This window comes from Sebastes fasciatus, chromosome 14 (assembly GCF_043250625.1).
Source record: "Sebastes fasciatus isolate fSebFas1 chromosome 14, fSebFas1.pri, whole genome shotgun sequence".
NCBI lineage: Eukaryota > Metazoa > Chordata > Actinopteri > Perciformes > Sebastidae > Sebastes > Sebastes fasciatus.
The window spans coordinates 7,070,821-7,086,696 of record NC_133808.1 but is presented as its reverse complement, the minus strand read 5'-3'; the positions used below and the strand labels follow the sequence as shown (position 1 = coordinate 7,086,696).

Sequence of the window (15,876 nt, the reverse complement as noted above, 5' to 3'; positions counted from 1 at the left end):
TACTAGTGGTTTTAGCAGGTCCCTATTGACTCACATCTATGGGGCTTATAGGGACTGATAATGCCTATTTGATAGCCTGACAACTGACTGTCTAATTGGCTGAAAGAGCAGACAGTAAAAACATGCCACATTATCCAGTTTACATGTTTTTTCTCAAAATCAGGATGAGATGAGACCATTTCCACATTTCTTTAAGTGGGATGCTTGCACGTTCAAACATGTAAACAGGATTCTCCAAAAACTTGGCCATAATTTGGCTACTAGTGTGCATGCAAGATGATTCCTGACTGCAGGTGGACTAGATGTCGCCAGCTTGCAGGGCAGAGGCAGCGTCTGGTGGAAACACTGACCAGGCCTGAGGAGCCAGGGCAGAAGGAGGGAGGGGGGGGACGGCACGTCGTTGTGCATGGAGTGATAAGGATGGCGGAGTAGGAAGGGGGTTATGGGGAACGGAGGGGGTTATGGGAGGGTTAGAATAACTTGTAGTGGAGGTGATTTGAGCCAGACGGAGATACAGTACCCTGTCGTCTCCAGACACACTCCACCATGCCAGACGAAATTCTCAAAAACAAGAGACGCATTCTACTGCGATGCCATCATTCAAGTAGGCTGTTGATACATAATACAACGTGTTGGGCAGACTGCAGCAAAGAGGAACATTCTGATTTTGGCATCACTTTGGAGATTTTGAATTTGACATCTCACAAGCTTGCATGGGAAGGTGCTAACAGCCAGTGTATTGGGGCATGTCTTAAATTTAGGCACTGTCTCACTTTTCCTATCAGTGTATCAGCTGCTTCTGCGTCTAAAAGGGACTAAATGTAATCTGATAAAGGTCATTTCCTGTTTAGAGTTAACATTCCTGTATTCCAGATGGGGTAACAGCTCTAAAAGAGACTTTAATGACCCAAGGTGACTTTGTTAATCCAATCAGCCATCCTAACACAGCAATGACCGTCATTCAGTGGTCCATTTAGTTTGGTTTGGAACCAACCATGGTGGATAGTCAAATTAGATAATACGTTAACCATACTAGCTGTTTGGAGCTTTGCCAGTTTTAAATTACTTGGTTGGGGTTGGAATTAGAGCCTTGGAGGGCAGTATTAGCATATTGTATATATATCCATATCAGCGTATACTGTATGTAGGACGATAAGTCATAATAATAAGAGATTGTAGTAAAGAAATGCCAAAAATATGTTGAAGCAGTTTTAGAAAATGAGTCCTGCTCAGGACATATCTTGAATAAAAAAAAAAGAATAAATTAGAAGATCTTTATCAAAAATATTTTCATATATTATGTGTTAATGTAAAATGTAAACAAAACAAAAAAAGTCAGCCAAGGTCAGTCAATATACTTTTTTTTTTTTTTTAAACCCTCTTAAATACTGATATCTATATTGGCCTCAAAAATCAAATATTGGTTTGGTATCATTGCGTCTCAGGTAGGGCTATCAGTCGATTAAAGTATTTTATTTATATTATATTTCCATAGTTAAACGCGATTAATCGCACATTAATAACACATTTTTCATTGGTTCAAAATGCACCTTAAAGGGAGATTTGTCAAGTATTTAATACTCTATCAACATGGGAGTGGGCAAATACGTTTGCCTTATGCAAATGTATGAAAATATTTATGATCGGAAATCAATTAACATCACAAAACACAGACAAATATTGTCCAGAAACCCTCACAGGTACTGCATTTAGCATAAAAAATATGCTCAAATCACAACATGACAAACTCAAGCCCAACAGGCAACGCGTTATTATCACGTTAACTTTGATAGCCCTAATCTCAGGGTGATGTTTAAAACATTATCCAAAATATCTACTATCTGAACTAAGCTGTGATACATTCTGCATGCGTGTAACTCTCAGTCCAATTTCAGGCCAATTTCATTCTGTAAAGCTGCAACAAAAGCATGCAGCGTTTTAGGCCAGAATTGTATTTCATTTTTTGCGGGCAAACGCGGAATGTGCTTCCTTGAACGGTAACAAAAAGCAGACCCCAACAGAGCAGTGGGCTTGTGTCCATGCAATGACGCAATTAGTCTTGGATAAGGAGAGTGGTGGAGTAGTAGCAAAGATGAAAGGTGCTTTTAGAGGTCAACGGCTGTGATAACCCCCCGAGCCGAGGCCTAATCTTTCAAAGCTAAAACAGACACTGTTCTATGTTAGTAATAAAGGAAGGATGAAGGATACGAACAGGTCAAAAGCCCACTGGAATCATAAAGCTGTCCTGTTTGCCGTTTGTCAGTCATCTGTAGAGGAGATGGTACGTGGTACATGGCTAACTGGTGAAAATTAAGTTAGAAGGGATTTTCTTCTGCGTGCAGCGTCAGAAGAGTGATGGTGAAACGGGAGCAAAGGGGCAGAATGCAGACAGGCACAGGAAGGAAACATCAGCGGGGACATCCTGTTTGTGTTCATCCTCATCAGGGGGGGGTCATCTTTTTCTGGAAACACTTCATTTGAATCTTCTGTTAGAGGACATTATCATTATATTCTTCCTGTTTATCAGCCTCGGTCCTCATGCTCTTGCTCCGAGCTCAAGGAATGATTATAGAAACTGTCGGACGGTAATCGGATTAGCTCGGGCACTTGACAGATCATGAGTTCTGTTGCAGACTAACTTCTGCTGGTACTTCAGTTGTGTTAAACAATATTGTGCAAATTTGCGGTGGCGACGCGCTCTGAGTTCAGGCTGGTGGACGCCAAGGGTAGAGTACGAGCAGGAACGCAGGGAGGCATCTGATTGGTTCTTTCCATGCGGAGCTCGAGGCAGTGATCGGTAGACGTTTTTACAGGATTACAGCAGCTACAGATGAGGGCTCTTTTCCGGTCCTCTTTTAGAGCTCATCAGTAATGGATCGCTGTCGCCGTGTAAAGACCATTTTAACCAATATGACAAATAGTATATACTGGATAACATCGTCAACCCTGCCTTTAAGCTTTTCAATCATGTCGTTACTTCCATGTCCTTTGGACATGATAGCATTTCTGAGTTCTGTAGCCATTATTGCAGCGGTAATGCTCGACCAGTGCCAATTCTAAACACTGTCCTTTCTGATGGAGATGCTACATACTGAACATTAATGTCCCATTTCCACTGCATTGTACTGCACGACTATACTTAACTCGACTCGCTCTTTTTTTGATTTTCCATAAGCAAAAATTGTGGATAGTACCTGGTTCTTTTTTTGGTACCACCTCTGTCGAGGTTCCGAGCGAGCTGAGCCGATACTAGAAGGTGGAGTTAAAACACTGCAGACCACTGATTGGTCAGAGACCAAAACTGAGCCACATCTATGGGGCTGATAGCGACCGATAATGCCTATTTCATAGCCACAGTCTAATCGGCTGACCAAAAACAGTAAAGCTGTGGGCCGTAAATCCAAAAACACAAACTGAAAAGTGCTAAAAAATGCTCTATAGAGCTGAGGGGGACTGCAGAGTCTGGTGATGATTCTCTCTGGGTTCGTCCCTTCTACATTACACATAGTCATTTATTACATAGTTAATATAGGATATTGATTAGCGCACCTTTTAAGTCCAATAAAGCCTGTCTGCATGTACATACAGTACAGTAGCTATGGAATACATCATTGGCTGCATGTTAAATGGTGTTGGGCGCCCTTTCCAGATATGAAGCTATAAAGCCTCGCCTAAATTCAACGAATGCAGGAATGTTACAAGTCCATTGCTGTTTATAATGTTCATGTCATAAAATAACTGCAAAATAAGCAACAATATGACTGACCGGTTCTATTTCTTGCTTTTAGGTGTCTTCGTCTTGTGTTCCAGCGACAAACTACGAGCTGGTAAGTAACACTTTTTTTCTTTTTCTCTTTTGGTTTAGTAATTGCTTCCATGCTGTACGTGCTCAGCAGGCATTATTGGGTCCTTCCTGGTGCAGAATTATTGTAAACAGGGTTGGAAAGTAACAGCCTCTATCAGCTACACTAACAAGGTAGTTACTGTTGCACATAATGAACCATTATCTGGAGCCCCCCCTGAGACAAACTTGTGATTTGGGGCTATATACAGTAAATTAACCGGTCTTTGCTCGACTTAAATCATTGTTTGGCAGTTGCTTTTTTGCTAAAACTGTAAAAAGGTGATTTTGTGATGAAGTTTCGGATCTATTGGCCGCTGTGGCATGAAAACCCCCTAGATAAGAACGGTAAATAAAAAGCTATGTCCTTGAATCTGCTATATCATGATGACGTCTTTTGGTGTTTGAGTCTGAGTCTGAGTATGAAAGTGATTTTTGCAAGGGCAATAAAAAAAACAAAAAACATGCTTGCTCTGTTGCCTTATTTGGTATAGGCATTAGAAGCCGTGTTAGACTTGGAGATTATGTGCTCACTCTCTTTCTCGCATGTTGTGCGTTTAAACGGTTTTGGGTGCTTGACAAACCAAAGCAAATATCCCCTGCACTTTTCTACGCTTGCTGAGAAAATATTTCTCGAAATGTCTTGTTTTTCTTTCATAAAAGCTGCAGTGATCAAGCGAGAACATGTTATTATCCTCTGCAGATGCTTTCGCACTAGATGCTTTCTACATGAAGGCATCTGTTTGAGATGTGCCGCCGCACGGGCCAAGCTTTCTTGGCATTGCTCTGCAGACCCTGAGCTCTTTGGTTTCTGAAATGAACACTTTTGGACACAGAGTACCAACACCTTACCCTATCACAGTACATGTTGGCCTCCATATGACATAAACATTACACTTCTAATGATCTGAAATGATCTTTTTTTATGACCACATCTGCAGACACACAGTACACAGGAAAACATTTGTTAGTGAAGTTGTTTGGCTCAGTTGACTTCGTTTTCAGCGAGTCAATGCAAACACAGAATAGAATCTGTTCTTCCCCATCAATGATCTGTTTTAATAGACTGAAAAAGAGCCTGAAGGAAATAGAAGCCGTAGGGCATCTGCCTCCATTTTATCTCTTTTTATCCTGGCTTGCCAACAGGAGTCTCCCCAGAGGCTTTTGTGGCTGCATTAAAGCTGCTGATTGCTCTCATAAATGCTGATGAGCTGAGATGTAAAACATTTGTTGGTTTACCTTCACCACTGAGGAGAGTGGAGGGAAAAGAAAGAAAAGAAAACTGGCTTTCAAGGCTAACAATGGCAGTTTTTTAGCCTCAAATACATGGAGAACACAGGCACTGGAAAAATACGAGATATAATAATTAGGGCTGTCAATCCATTCAAATATTGAATAGTGATTAATCACAAATTAATTGCACATTATTATCTGTTCAAAAATGTACCTTGAAGGGAGATTTGTCAAGTAATTCATACTCTTATGAACGACAAAATAATGACATTAATGACATTAATTAATAACATAATGTCATTATTTAATGTCTAAATGACAAATATTGTCCAGAAACCCTCACAGGTACTGCATTTAGCATAAAAAATATGCTTAAATCATAACATGGCAAACTCAAACCCAACAGGCAACAACAGCTGTCAGTGTGTCAGTGTGCAGACTTGACTATGACTTGCCCCAAACTGCATGTGATTATCATAAAGTGGGCATGTCTGTAAAGGGGAGACTTGTGGGTACCCATAGAACCCATTTACATTCACATATCTGGAGGTCAGAGGTCAAGGGACCCTTTTGAAAATGGCCAAGCCAGTTTCTCCTCATCAAAGTTTAGTTTAAGTATGACATGGCTGGTACCAAGAGATTCTTTAGATTCTTTTGTTTATATGATGCCAATATCCTCACTCTGGCTTTAAAACTGAGCGCGTTACAACCTCCTAAGATCGATTGTGTTAATGCGTTATGCACCTGAAGCTGAGTTAGGGTGAGGGCCCTGCTGTGCTGTATTCAATTTTCTATGAGATGATTAAGTCATTCTACTTGTGCACACAGTATGTGTCATCCCTCTGGTAGTGGCTCTGTATGACAGGAACTGGAAGGCGCTGTTTGTGTTTGTGTGTGTGGACGTGCGAGCATGCATGCATGCCTTGCGAGCGTTCCAAGCGGCAGTACTCCAGCCTGAGGTGTGTGTCAGCTCTCCTCCAGCACCTTGTTTGGTGAATTCCTTCCTTCACAGACTGAGACTAGCATGATTTACCGCCCCGCTCAGGTGCAGACTGATTGCAACATCGACCATATATTAACTTAGTCGGGGAAAAATGTTTGAAAAAAAACAACCCTTTTGAGAATCCAGACATTCCACTCAGATGGGACGAAGCACAAAAACAATACACTGCACTATTACCAGATGATGATGTTCCATTCTGAATGAAATGAACAATTTGATATTTAGAATAACAAGTGCTGCCTTATTACTGGTCTCAGAGGTGCTCTTTACCATTTTTTCGCAAACAAACTTTAAATAAAAAATGGCAATAGTTATTATTAGGGCTGTTAATTGATTAAAATATTTAATCGCAATTAATGTCATTGCATCGCATGATTGTCTTTAGTTAATCATAATTAAAAGCAAATTAATCACACATTTTTATCTGTTCAAAATGTACCTTAAAGGGAGATTTGTCAAGTATTCAATACTCTATCAACATGGGAGTGGACAAATTTGCTTGCTTTATACAGATGTATGTATATTTATTAATAGAAATCAATTAACAACACAAAACAATGACAAATATTGTCCAGAAACCCTCACAGGTACTGAGCAATATCTGATAACTTCTGTTTTCACACCGTGGATGAACGTACTTAGGACGTTACAGCTTTGCTAACTAAGAATTTTACAAGGCTGCACCTGCACTTACAAGTAAATTTAGTGTAATTATGAAATTAGCGGCCTCTTAGTGCTGATTGGAGTAAGTTACCCTAACTACAGAGTCCATAGAGTGAATTTAGAAACATCCCACGGTGGGAAGGTGATGCCAACTGGCAGTCCGTTTATTGTAATTGACGATGTGTTGTTGGAAGATCCCACCCGACGGCGATGATGACAGAAGAGACTACCCACAACCGGACCCCTGCACTTTGGACGTCCACGGCGTGCTGTAAAGCATGCTGGGAGCATTCTTCAGATGTGCCCTCATGTCGAGCCGGCTCTGCCAGGAATAGGTTTTACTTTGCACAAACACAAAGCTTGGATGGGGGGATGGATGGAGGGAGAGGGGAGAGAGAGATATTGTGGTGACGTAGACTGCACATCTGAACACATGCCCCCCCAGAAACACACATAAAGAATGCATGCACCCACAGGGAAAGATACACACACACACACACACACACACGCTCAGAAAACCATAAACCACTAACACCTACGTCATCCAGCTTCTTTTTTTTTTTAATATAGGTCTTGTGTAGTGGGGGAACAGGGCCAGGACATTGCTGAGTAATGAGTAACTGCAGGGCAAAGATGGTCTAGATGTGGTCCAATTAGCGCTGTGTTTAGAACCACACATATTTCCCTGATGTGCCCTGTATTACGCTGTGTATACAAGCACCAACCAGGCATCCTGTAATGATATACAGTATGATCCCAGTTCCCTGGGAATGTGCAAACTAGGCCATAAAAAAACCTGTTTAAAATTGAACCAAGAGCCAGGCGTCATGCGTTAGTGTTTTTTATGTGTTCTACGTAATGATCCAGCCGGCGTTATAGTGTGTATATATTACATAAGGGTGCTCTACGAAGGACTGAACGTCTTGGTACATTTTTTCCCTGCAGGCATCCACTTTAGCTGAGATGGAGGAAAGATAGAGTGAGAAAGTTAAATACAGGGTCAAAGTGAGAAAGTCGCTTTGATGCTGATGATCTTGTTTGACACGATTGATGATCCAAATGCAACCCCAACTCCCACTCCTTCATTAATTGCCCGGTTAGCAGCCGTGGCACAACTGATTAGGTTTTGGTGGTCAAAGGTCAAGGTCACTGTGACCTCACGTTCGTCCCATTCTTGTGAATGTTGTGTTATCTCGGGAACGCCTTTAGCAAATTTCTTCAAATTTGGCACAAACGTTCACTTGGACTCAAGGATGAGCTAATTTGATTTTGGTGGTCAAAGGTCAAGGTAATCAGGTGACCTCACAAAATATGTTTTCGGCCATAACTCAAAAATTCATATGTATGAAAACAATTTCACACAAATGTCTAACAGGATAAAATGATGTAGCGATGACAATTTGGACAGACGTGGATGTGAACTAGAGATTTTCCGATACCATTTTTTCCTTCGCGATACTGATTCCGATACCTGAACTTGCGGTACCGCCCAATACCAAGTACCGATCCAATACCAGCGTGATAAAAAAATATAGTTGTTATTATTATTATTATTGTTTAACAGCTGTTAACTACTGACCATGTATGGATGTGATGATTAATATCTTTGTTGTATGGCCTAGTTCAGGTTAAACTCTTTGTAAAATATGAACAAATACACACAGAGAATGACTGCAATAGAATTTCTTTTATTATTCAGTTCGTCAGTTACAAAGAACTCAAATAAATGAAGCTAGGAATAAATAACAATTCCATATTGTCCTAGCGGTCTCCTCAGTGGACAGCCTGAGTGCTAATTTGTTCTGCAGGGTGCAATATTCACACACTCTACTGGAATCTACTGCCCCCCCTCCAAACGGAAGCCTTACATACTGGACATATCAATGTTTTACTTGTTGGATTATCCACTGTGAAATATTATGTAATGGTTGGCATTTTCTTTGCTCTGACTACCGTTACACTCTCCACTAGCACTGCACTGTTGTTGTTTGCTATCACCACGTGACAAACTAGCTGCAGTCAGTTCTTCTTCGCTGCTCTAAAACAGTAGTTGCCAGTGGCAGCCATGATACATCCAGGGTGAGAACACAGTGAAGGCTACTGATTTTGCCCGGCGAAGAAGAATTGATTTCAGGTTAGACAAGTTTTTTTATATATTATACTAGCTTGTCGCGAAGGAGGTTAAATAACGCCCCAAACTTATGCTAAATTTTGTCGAGGAAAAACTGGCATGACCATTTACAAAGGGATCCCTTGACCTTGACGAGTCTCCCCTTTACAGACATGCCCACTTTATGATAATAACATGCAGTTTGGGGCAAGTCATAGTCAAGTCAGCACACTGACACACTGACAGCTGTTGTTGCCTGTTGGGCTGCAGTTTGACATGTTATGATTTGAGCAAATTTTTTTAAATGCAGTACCTGTGAGGGTTTCTGGACAATATTTGTCATTGTTTTGTGTTGTTAATTGATTTCCAATAATAAATATATACATACATTTGCATAAAGCAGCATATTTTTCCACTCCCATGTGGATAAGAGTATTAAATACTTGACAAATCTCCCTTTAAGGTACATTTTGAACAGATAAAAATATGCGATTCATTTGCGATTAACTATTTGAATCGATTGACATCCCTAATACATACTTGTTTATTAAATAAATGATTGTAATATATACAGAACATTCTCAGATTTCATGTGCATGAGCAGTTCAGTAAGGCCAAAGAAATGAAAAAAATATATATATTGTAGTGATGAAGTACAGTCGTCTAGATAAGGCATGCACAATTCCTTTTCACTTTTTTTTCCTGATGTTTCTGTGTTATTACCATATTGGGACAGATGCAGAGTTGAAATATTAAGAGTGGATGAATTTAGTAGGTGTGTGTGTGTGTGTGTGTGTGTGTACACTCAAGGAGTAAAAAGACTTGGCAGCAGATGCCTATCGAGCGTCCCTCCTCTCTCCTCTCTCACATGTTGCAGAAGGCTTTTGGTTACATAACAGAGAGAGCGGTCCGGTCGCTATCAGTAGGAGCAGGGACACAGAGGAGCGCTATGTGAGAAACACAGAGAAGGCAGAGGTGGTTTAGGGTCACAGACGGCTCAGGGTTTTTTCCCACAGCGAGGGCCGTCCACTCTCCTCTCCTCTGGTCCGTAGGGATCCCTGGCATTTTGGAAGCCCCCCCGCCCCCCTCTATACCTCAAGGGGGGTGGGAACGGGAATAAGCATACGCACTCCAACCCGAACCCTAACCCCGGACACACACAGCCTCCTCCCTCAGCACTACACTATGTTTACATTTCTGGGACATGGCTGTGTGAACGCTGCAGATGAAGGACCGCGGAGCATGAGAGAGGAACAGCTGTGTGTGTGTGTGTGTTTGTGTGTGTGTGCGCTTTTGCTTGTGTGTTATTGAGACTGATGAAGTGGTAGCGTTGGACCATAAGTGAATGTTATTAGAGGTATCATATAGTTATGAATATGCAACAAAGACTCACGGCAGTTCTTGAAATAGTTACAAAATTGTATCTATTTGATTCGTATACATGGATACGAATTTTGCATTTTTTTTCGTGACGCTCAGCATGACATGTGTTTTCCTACGAATGTTCAGCAACACGTAATGCACGTGTCAATTTGCACTCCAGTCTTTTCAAAATAAAACTACTTAGTTAGGTTTAGGAAAAGATTGTGGTTTGGGTTAAAATAACACCGGAAGTGGCATAATTTAAGTACAGAAGTTACGTTCTGGTTTCACACGGGACACAAACAGCCATCTCCTGGGCGAAAGTCCAGTGTTTTTTGACCCACCTATCCACCACGACCTCCTGCCTACGCAGTGTTCGCCGATCTTTAGAATTCCTGGTTCACAATTACGAGGATTACATCTAAATTGATTTTGTGCTGAACATCACAATTTTGTTTTTTAAATTTGTGTCTATGTAAACGAATCAATACAATACATTGTGTGACTATTTCACGAACTGCTGTGTGACTGGCCTAGAATATGACCAAAGCAGTATGTAACATGTAAATTATGTAAATAATGCTAGTACTGAAGTACTAAAATTGAAAATAAGAAAATGAGAATATAAAAAAATATGAAGTATGTACAAATATTTGCATGAAGACGTGCAATATATAGCTTATTACCACAGCACAAAAAAGGTAAATACAAAATTACTTTAAGTAAATACAAACTGCTGAGAAGTGGGATCTATTAAGTGTGTTGAATATAAATGCCATTAAGGTATAATAAGAAATGAATAAGAATATTTCTTGAATGTACAGTATAAATGCAGTATTAATGACAGTATTGGACAGTTGAAATATTGCCAAATTATTATTGCACAAATTATTGTACAGTTAAGTCAGTATTGTTTATAGCAGCTGACGGGTGAACTAAGTCCATGTCCAGTGTATGAGGGAGGAGTTGTAAAGTGTGATGGCTAAATACTATGCATATTTGTATGTCACATGTTTTTACATGAGGGAGAAGAAAGCCTGAATGTTTGGATGATTTACACTGAAAACTGAAGTGAACCGACAGCAAGCATTAATTTGTCCCCTCAGCTTTGAACATTGCGTTTTCAACATTACATTTAGCATCTTTTAAGCCAAACAGGAAGTGTCTCTGGGGGGGCTTCAGCTCTAGCGGAGCAGGATTGCCTTTTTAGGCAGCCACTCGAGGGGAAAACATTTTTTTAGGGCTCTTGCCAAACAGCTGCGCTTTTACTTTGAAGGCAAACAAACACATTCACCGTTTTCGCCCACTTCCTAAAAGTCGATAATCTCAGGAAGCTCTGTCACTGTAGGAATGAGCATCATTTTAGACTTTACATTTACTATCAGCTTCTCAGAGTGACATTAATAGCTGTTGCTGTTTCCAGCAGCTGTCTGAAGGAAGCATACTGTGAAGGACTGAGGCTTCAGGTAAACCATCATTATGCCAACTGGTGTCAAGGCCTGCAGTTTGTGTTTATTTCCACTATAAGGCACTGTTGGGCATGTCAGCTCTGTGTCGCCCACTGTGATGTATAGTGTTTGATACAAAGGGGACACTCACAATACCGAGATATGAAGACAATCAGAGGGAGTATTTCTTTCCTCAGCCTGCATCGTTTTAAATCAATTCAGCATTTATATTAGGATTCCTGTCGTCACTCTGCTGTCATCAACTGTCTCTTTACATGCATAAATGATGAAAGGGAGGTCACTTAGGTTTATGTCCACAGCCCTTCTGAGTGCTCCAAACATCGCCTTCAATCACCAAAAAGCACATTCAATCACCATTCGGCCTCAACATGTTTTAATGTGTTCCTGCTTTGGCCTCCTGTGACTGGAACATGTCTCAAATGTTAAGTAGAAATTAGTACGAGCAGTGCTAATAAAACGTTAAAAAAGCTGGTAGTCTGCCATCTTTGTTATGGTTTCTGGCGTATGCTCAATACACAAAGTCATCGTTTCCCAAACGCTCCGTTTTACACATCCACACCGATACAAAAAGTTTTTTTCAAATTTTCACCTTAAAAGGCGTTTTCAAAAATATCTGTTTTGTGACCCAGAACTCTGTTTGCGTGTGGATGAGAGGCCGAAATGCAGATTAAAATATCCGCTTTTAAAAATATCTGTATACGTGCAGACAGGGCCTCAGAAGAACCAACCACTCACTATTTAGGTTTGCATTTCTTTCCTCAGCCTGCATTGTTTTGGGACTTTTCATCAGGGCATGAATCGGTGAGAAAACACTGTCAAAATGTAGACTCTTTTCTGTTTTTCTGGATGTGTTTATTTTTTTTGCAAATTAGGCCCATTGACAGTGATTTCGTTTAAGATTGCTTGCAATTTAGCGTTCCATCTTTTCGTGTCATTACCGGCGAGGAATGCTGCATCTTTTCTCATCAAAGCAAAATGAAAGTATCTGCATCATTCCAGCAGCTTAGTTGAAAACACGAGCACATCAAGGCATGTCTAAGGCCTGCTAAGCTCTCAGCGTGGGCGATTGTCCAAAATGCAGAGTGTAAACACAGGAGTAGAGCTGGTGCGTATAGCCGCTCTGCTGCCGATCCAGATAGTGTGTGTGTGTGTGTGTGTGTGTGTTTTAACTTTCCAAAGAGTCGTCCTAAAACTGTATGGGGCCATTCAGGGTAGAAGGAGGGAGAGAGGGAGAGAGGGAGGAGGTGTGGGGGAGAGGAAAGGATGAGTGACACTCGGCACACACCCTTGGTCTGACTCACATATAGACACAAGGATATACTCCGAAAACAACAGCGGAACTTCCCGTGTGTGGATACTTGCCAACCTGAAAAATAGGGAGGATTTCTAACCCAAATATGGCGGGATCTGGGGGTCCTCTCTCAGAAAGATTTGAGTTCAGAGACTTTGTTTACTGCATTGTGGTGAGTTTTAAAGAATGAAAATAAAAAAAATAATAAGCATTTTTTTAATGTTAAATAGATCTGTTTTACAATTTTAAACTGAATAATTTGCCCCTCTGGCGTGAACTTCTATGAATCTCTGGCATGAACAAATTAGCCAATTAGACTTTTGTCAGGCTATCAAATAAGCGTCATCAGTCGCTATAAGCCCCATAGATGTGGGTCAATAGGGGCCTACTACACCCACTAGTAGGTTTTATCATCTAATCACATGGTAGATCACCGAAAGAAGTTATAAAAGAACACAACAGCGACCTCTACCGACCATAGTAATTATGACAGGAGCAGAAGCAGAAGTCAGGTGCTGTAGTATAGACAGCGTGAAACTCCATAAGGGACAGAGGTTGTTGACGATGGATGGGACACAAAGCACAGGGTTTTCACCCAGGAGACTGGAGTTCGTATCCAGTGTGAAACCAACAATGTGTAGTTGTCTTTGTATTCGTAGTTATTTTAACCCAAAACACAATGTTTTCCTTAAACTTAACTTCTTTTTTTTTTGCCTAAACCTAAAGAAGTTGTAGTTTTATTGCCTAAACCTAAAAAAACGTTTTTGTTTGTGTTCAAAACGTGATGTTTCATTCAGTTTTACATGTTAGAACGTGTTGCTTTGAAGTTTCACTTTCACTTTTCAATGTAGTAGGCATAGTAGGCCCCTAATGACCCATATTTCCAATGGTTTGCGTCGCGCCATGACGGCTTTTCGCTATGAATGCTGTGATGTGCAGTTCTGCCAGGAAAAAACATTTAGTGTAGCTGTATTGTCGTCCGGATGGAAGTAGGTCTTATACACTCTGTACAGTGCCAGAAACAAGTTGTGATAATGAAAAGGGAAAAAAAGTGTATAAAATTAGAGAAAAGCAGGAGAATTGTGACACCGGAAGGAAACCGTATCCCGGGAAAATCGGTAGGATTGGCAAGTATGTGTGAGTGGTTAGTGATACTCACTCTATGGGGGAGCATCTGAACACACACCCAACAAACACACAATCACACACACACACACACACACACACACACACACAATCATTTGAATATAGCTATGGATAATGAGGTATTCTTTGTTATTGCATGCTCAGCTCACTGACTTAACGTCAACGCTGAATTGTTCCAACACTCACAATCACTGCTGTCTGTTTCCTGTCACAGAGCAATACTCGCTCTCTTTCCTCGTCTCAAACCCACGCTCATACACCCAGAGCTGTGATTTTAACCGCTCTGCTGTCCGCACCGAGCGGGCTGGGCCCGGCTAAATGGGCTGCGTCTCGAGCTCTAAAGATGAACGGCTGTATATTTAGCCCTGGGTCGTTTCCCCAGAGGCGCTGCTTTGGGCTACGTTTATCCCAGCCACTCAGAGGGAGTTGGGGGGTTGGTGGGACTCCCAGCATGCCCCTGCCTTCCTAAAGGAGCGGGCTATAATTTGGTAAATTGGTCAAAGGAGCTACTGTGCTCATGTGAAAGAAAGCACATGCTACGGCACTGGTAGAGATAAAGAGCTGTGGGTGAAAGTCACACTGTGATATGCTGTACTTATAGGGGACAGACACGTGGCTGCGTCCACGCTCTCTCATCATGTGTGTGTTTCCTCACGACAGTTTTCATAAGGACACTCGAGTTTGAGTAACAAAACAGACTCAGACTTGTCGTATCGCATGTAATTATAGCTCGCCTGTGAATAAGCTGTGTGTTGTATTCTTGAAGGGAATACTAACCTATGTTCGGCTCAAGAGGGCAAAGAAGGGAAATTCCGATATATTAATTTTTTATAATCAGTAGAACACTGGCAGAAGCTGTCCAAAAAGGCCAATATCGGTAAATTATGACAGAATGCAGATGCTCTGTCACCTCCCAGATTTATTCATTCTGCGATATGAAACAGGAAATGATGAACTTGTTTTCCTTTTAGGCAAAATGTTATCATACTATTCATCTGTTATTATGTCTGTTATTATTTTGCTACCACATGGGAGATCAACAGTCTGTATTTAGCTCCTCTCATGAGAACAAATGCAATATGATGCTCAGCTGACTAGGCCAAGGTGATGGCATGGCCCCGAGCTAGTGATGTGCCAAGGACTATCTGCAATAGATAAAGTTTTTCTCTCCTCCCTTTTAAGTTGATAGAACGACTGTCTAAACGATATCCATAGTTAGAGAAATAAGACGTATACTTTCATAAAGTGCTCTGAAAATGCCAGGTTTGTGTTTTCTCTCTCCCTGCAGGTGCTACAAAGCTCTTGGCTATAAAACAATTACCGCCATCTTTTGTAATTATGTTTAAAGACCATACTGGTGTTTTTATTTGAGTGTCAAGCATTCTGCTCTGTGGTGGTGTGGCTGACCTCTGCTGTTGTTAGGCCTCTCACAATAACTACTTTTGTTGGACGATATATTGTCCCAGAAATAATTGCGATAAACAGTATTATCATTTTAAGGCCATTTTATGTCACCGATATAATGATAGCATAATAGCACAATAAAGCAAATACAGCCTTTTTAAAGAGCAATGAACTTTTAATTCTTAAGAATATTCAGACATTGGAATTGGAATGTGAATTTCTTTTTTTTTTATATTCTAAGTACATAAACAATACATAAAATGGGCTCTCAGGCTCGGTTAACTAAAATGCGCAATGTCTGGGCAATGCCCCAGTCTTATAATGGTCGGGGAAACCCTGGTGTTTATTCTGGCA

The 15,876-nt window shown here is 40.9% G+C and overlaps 1 protein-coding gene across 17 annotated transcripts in view; it reads left to right on the top strand.

Annotated features, from left to right (window-relative positions):
- The window catches only part of tns1b (tensin 1b), a 203,583-nt gene that overhangs the window by 112,763 nt on the left and 74,944 nt on the right, over positions 1–15,876 (top strand). For all 17 annotated transcript variants that reach the window (XM_074658331.1, XM_074658325.1, XM_074658327.1 and 14 more), the window contains one exon: positions 3,789–3,827. In XM_074658331.1, the coding sequence (XP_074514432.1) occupies positions 3,789–3,827 (39 nt within the window). The remainder of the gene's footprint in view (positions 1–3,788; positions 3,828–15,876) is intronic.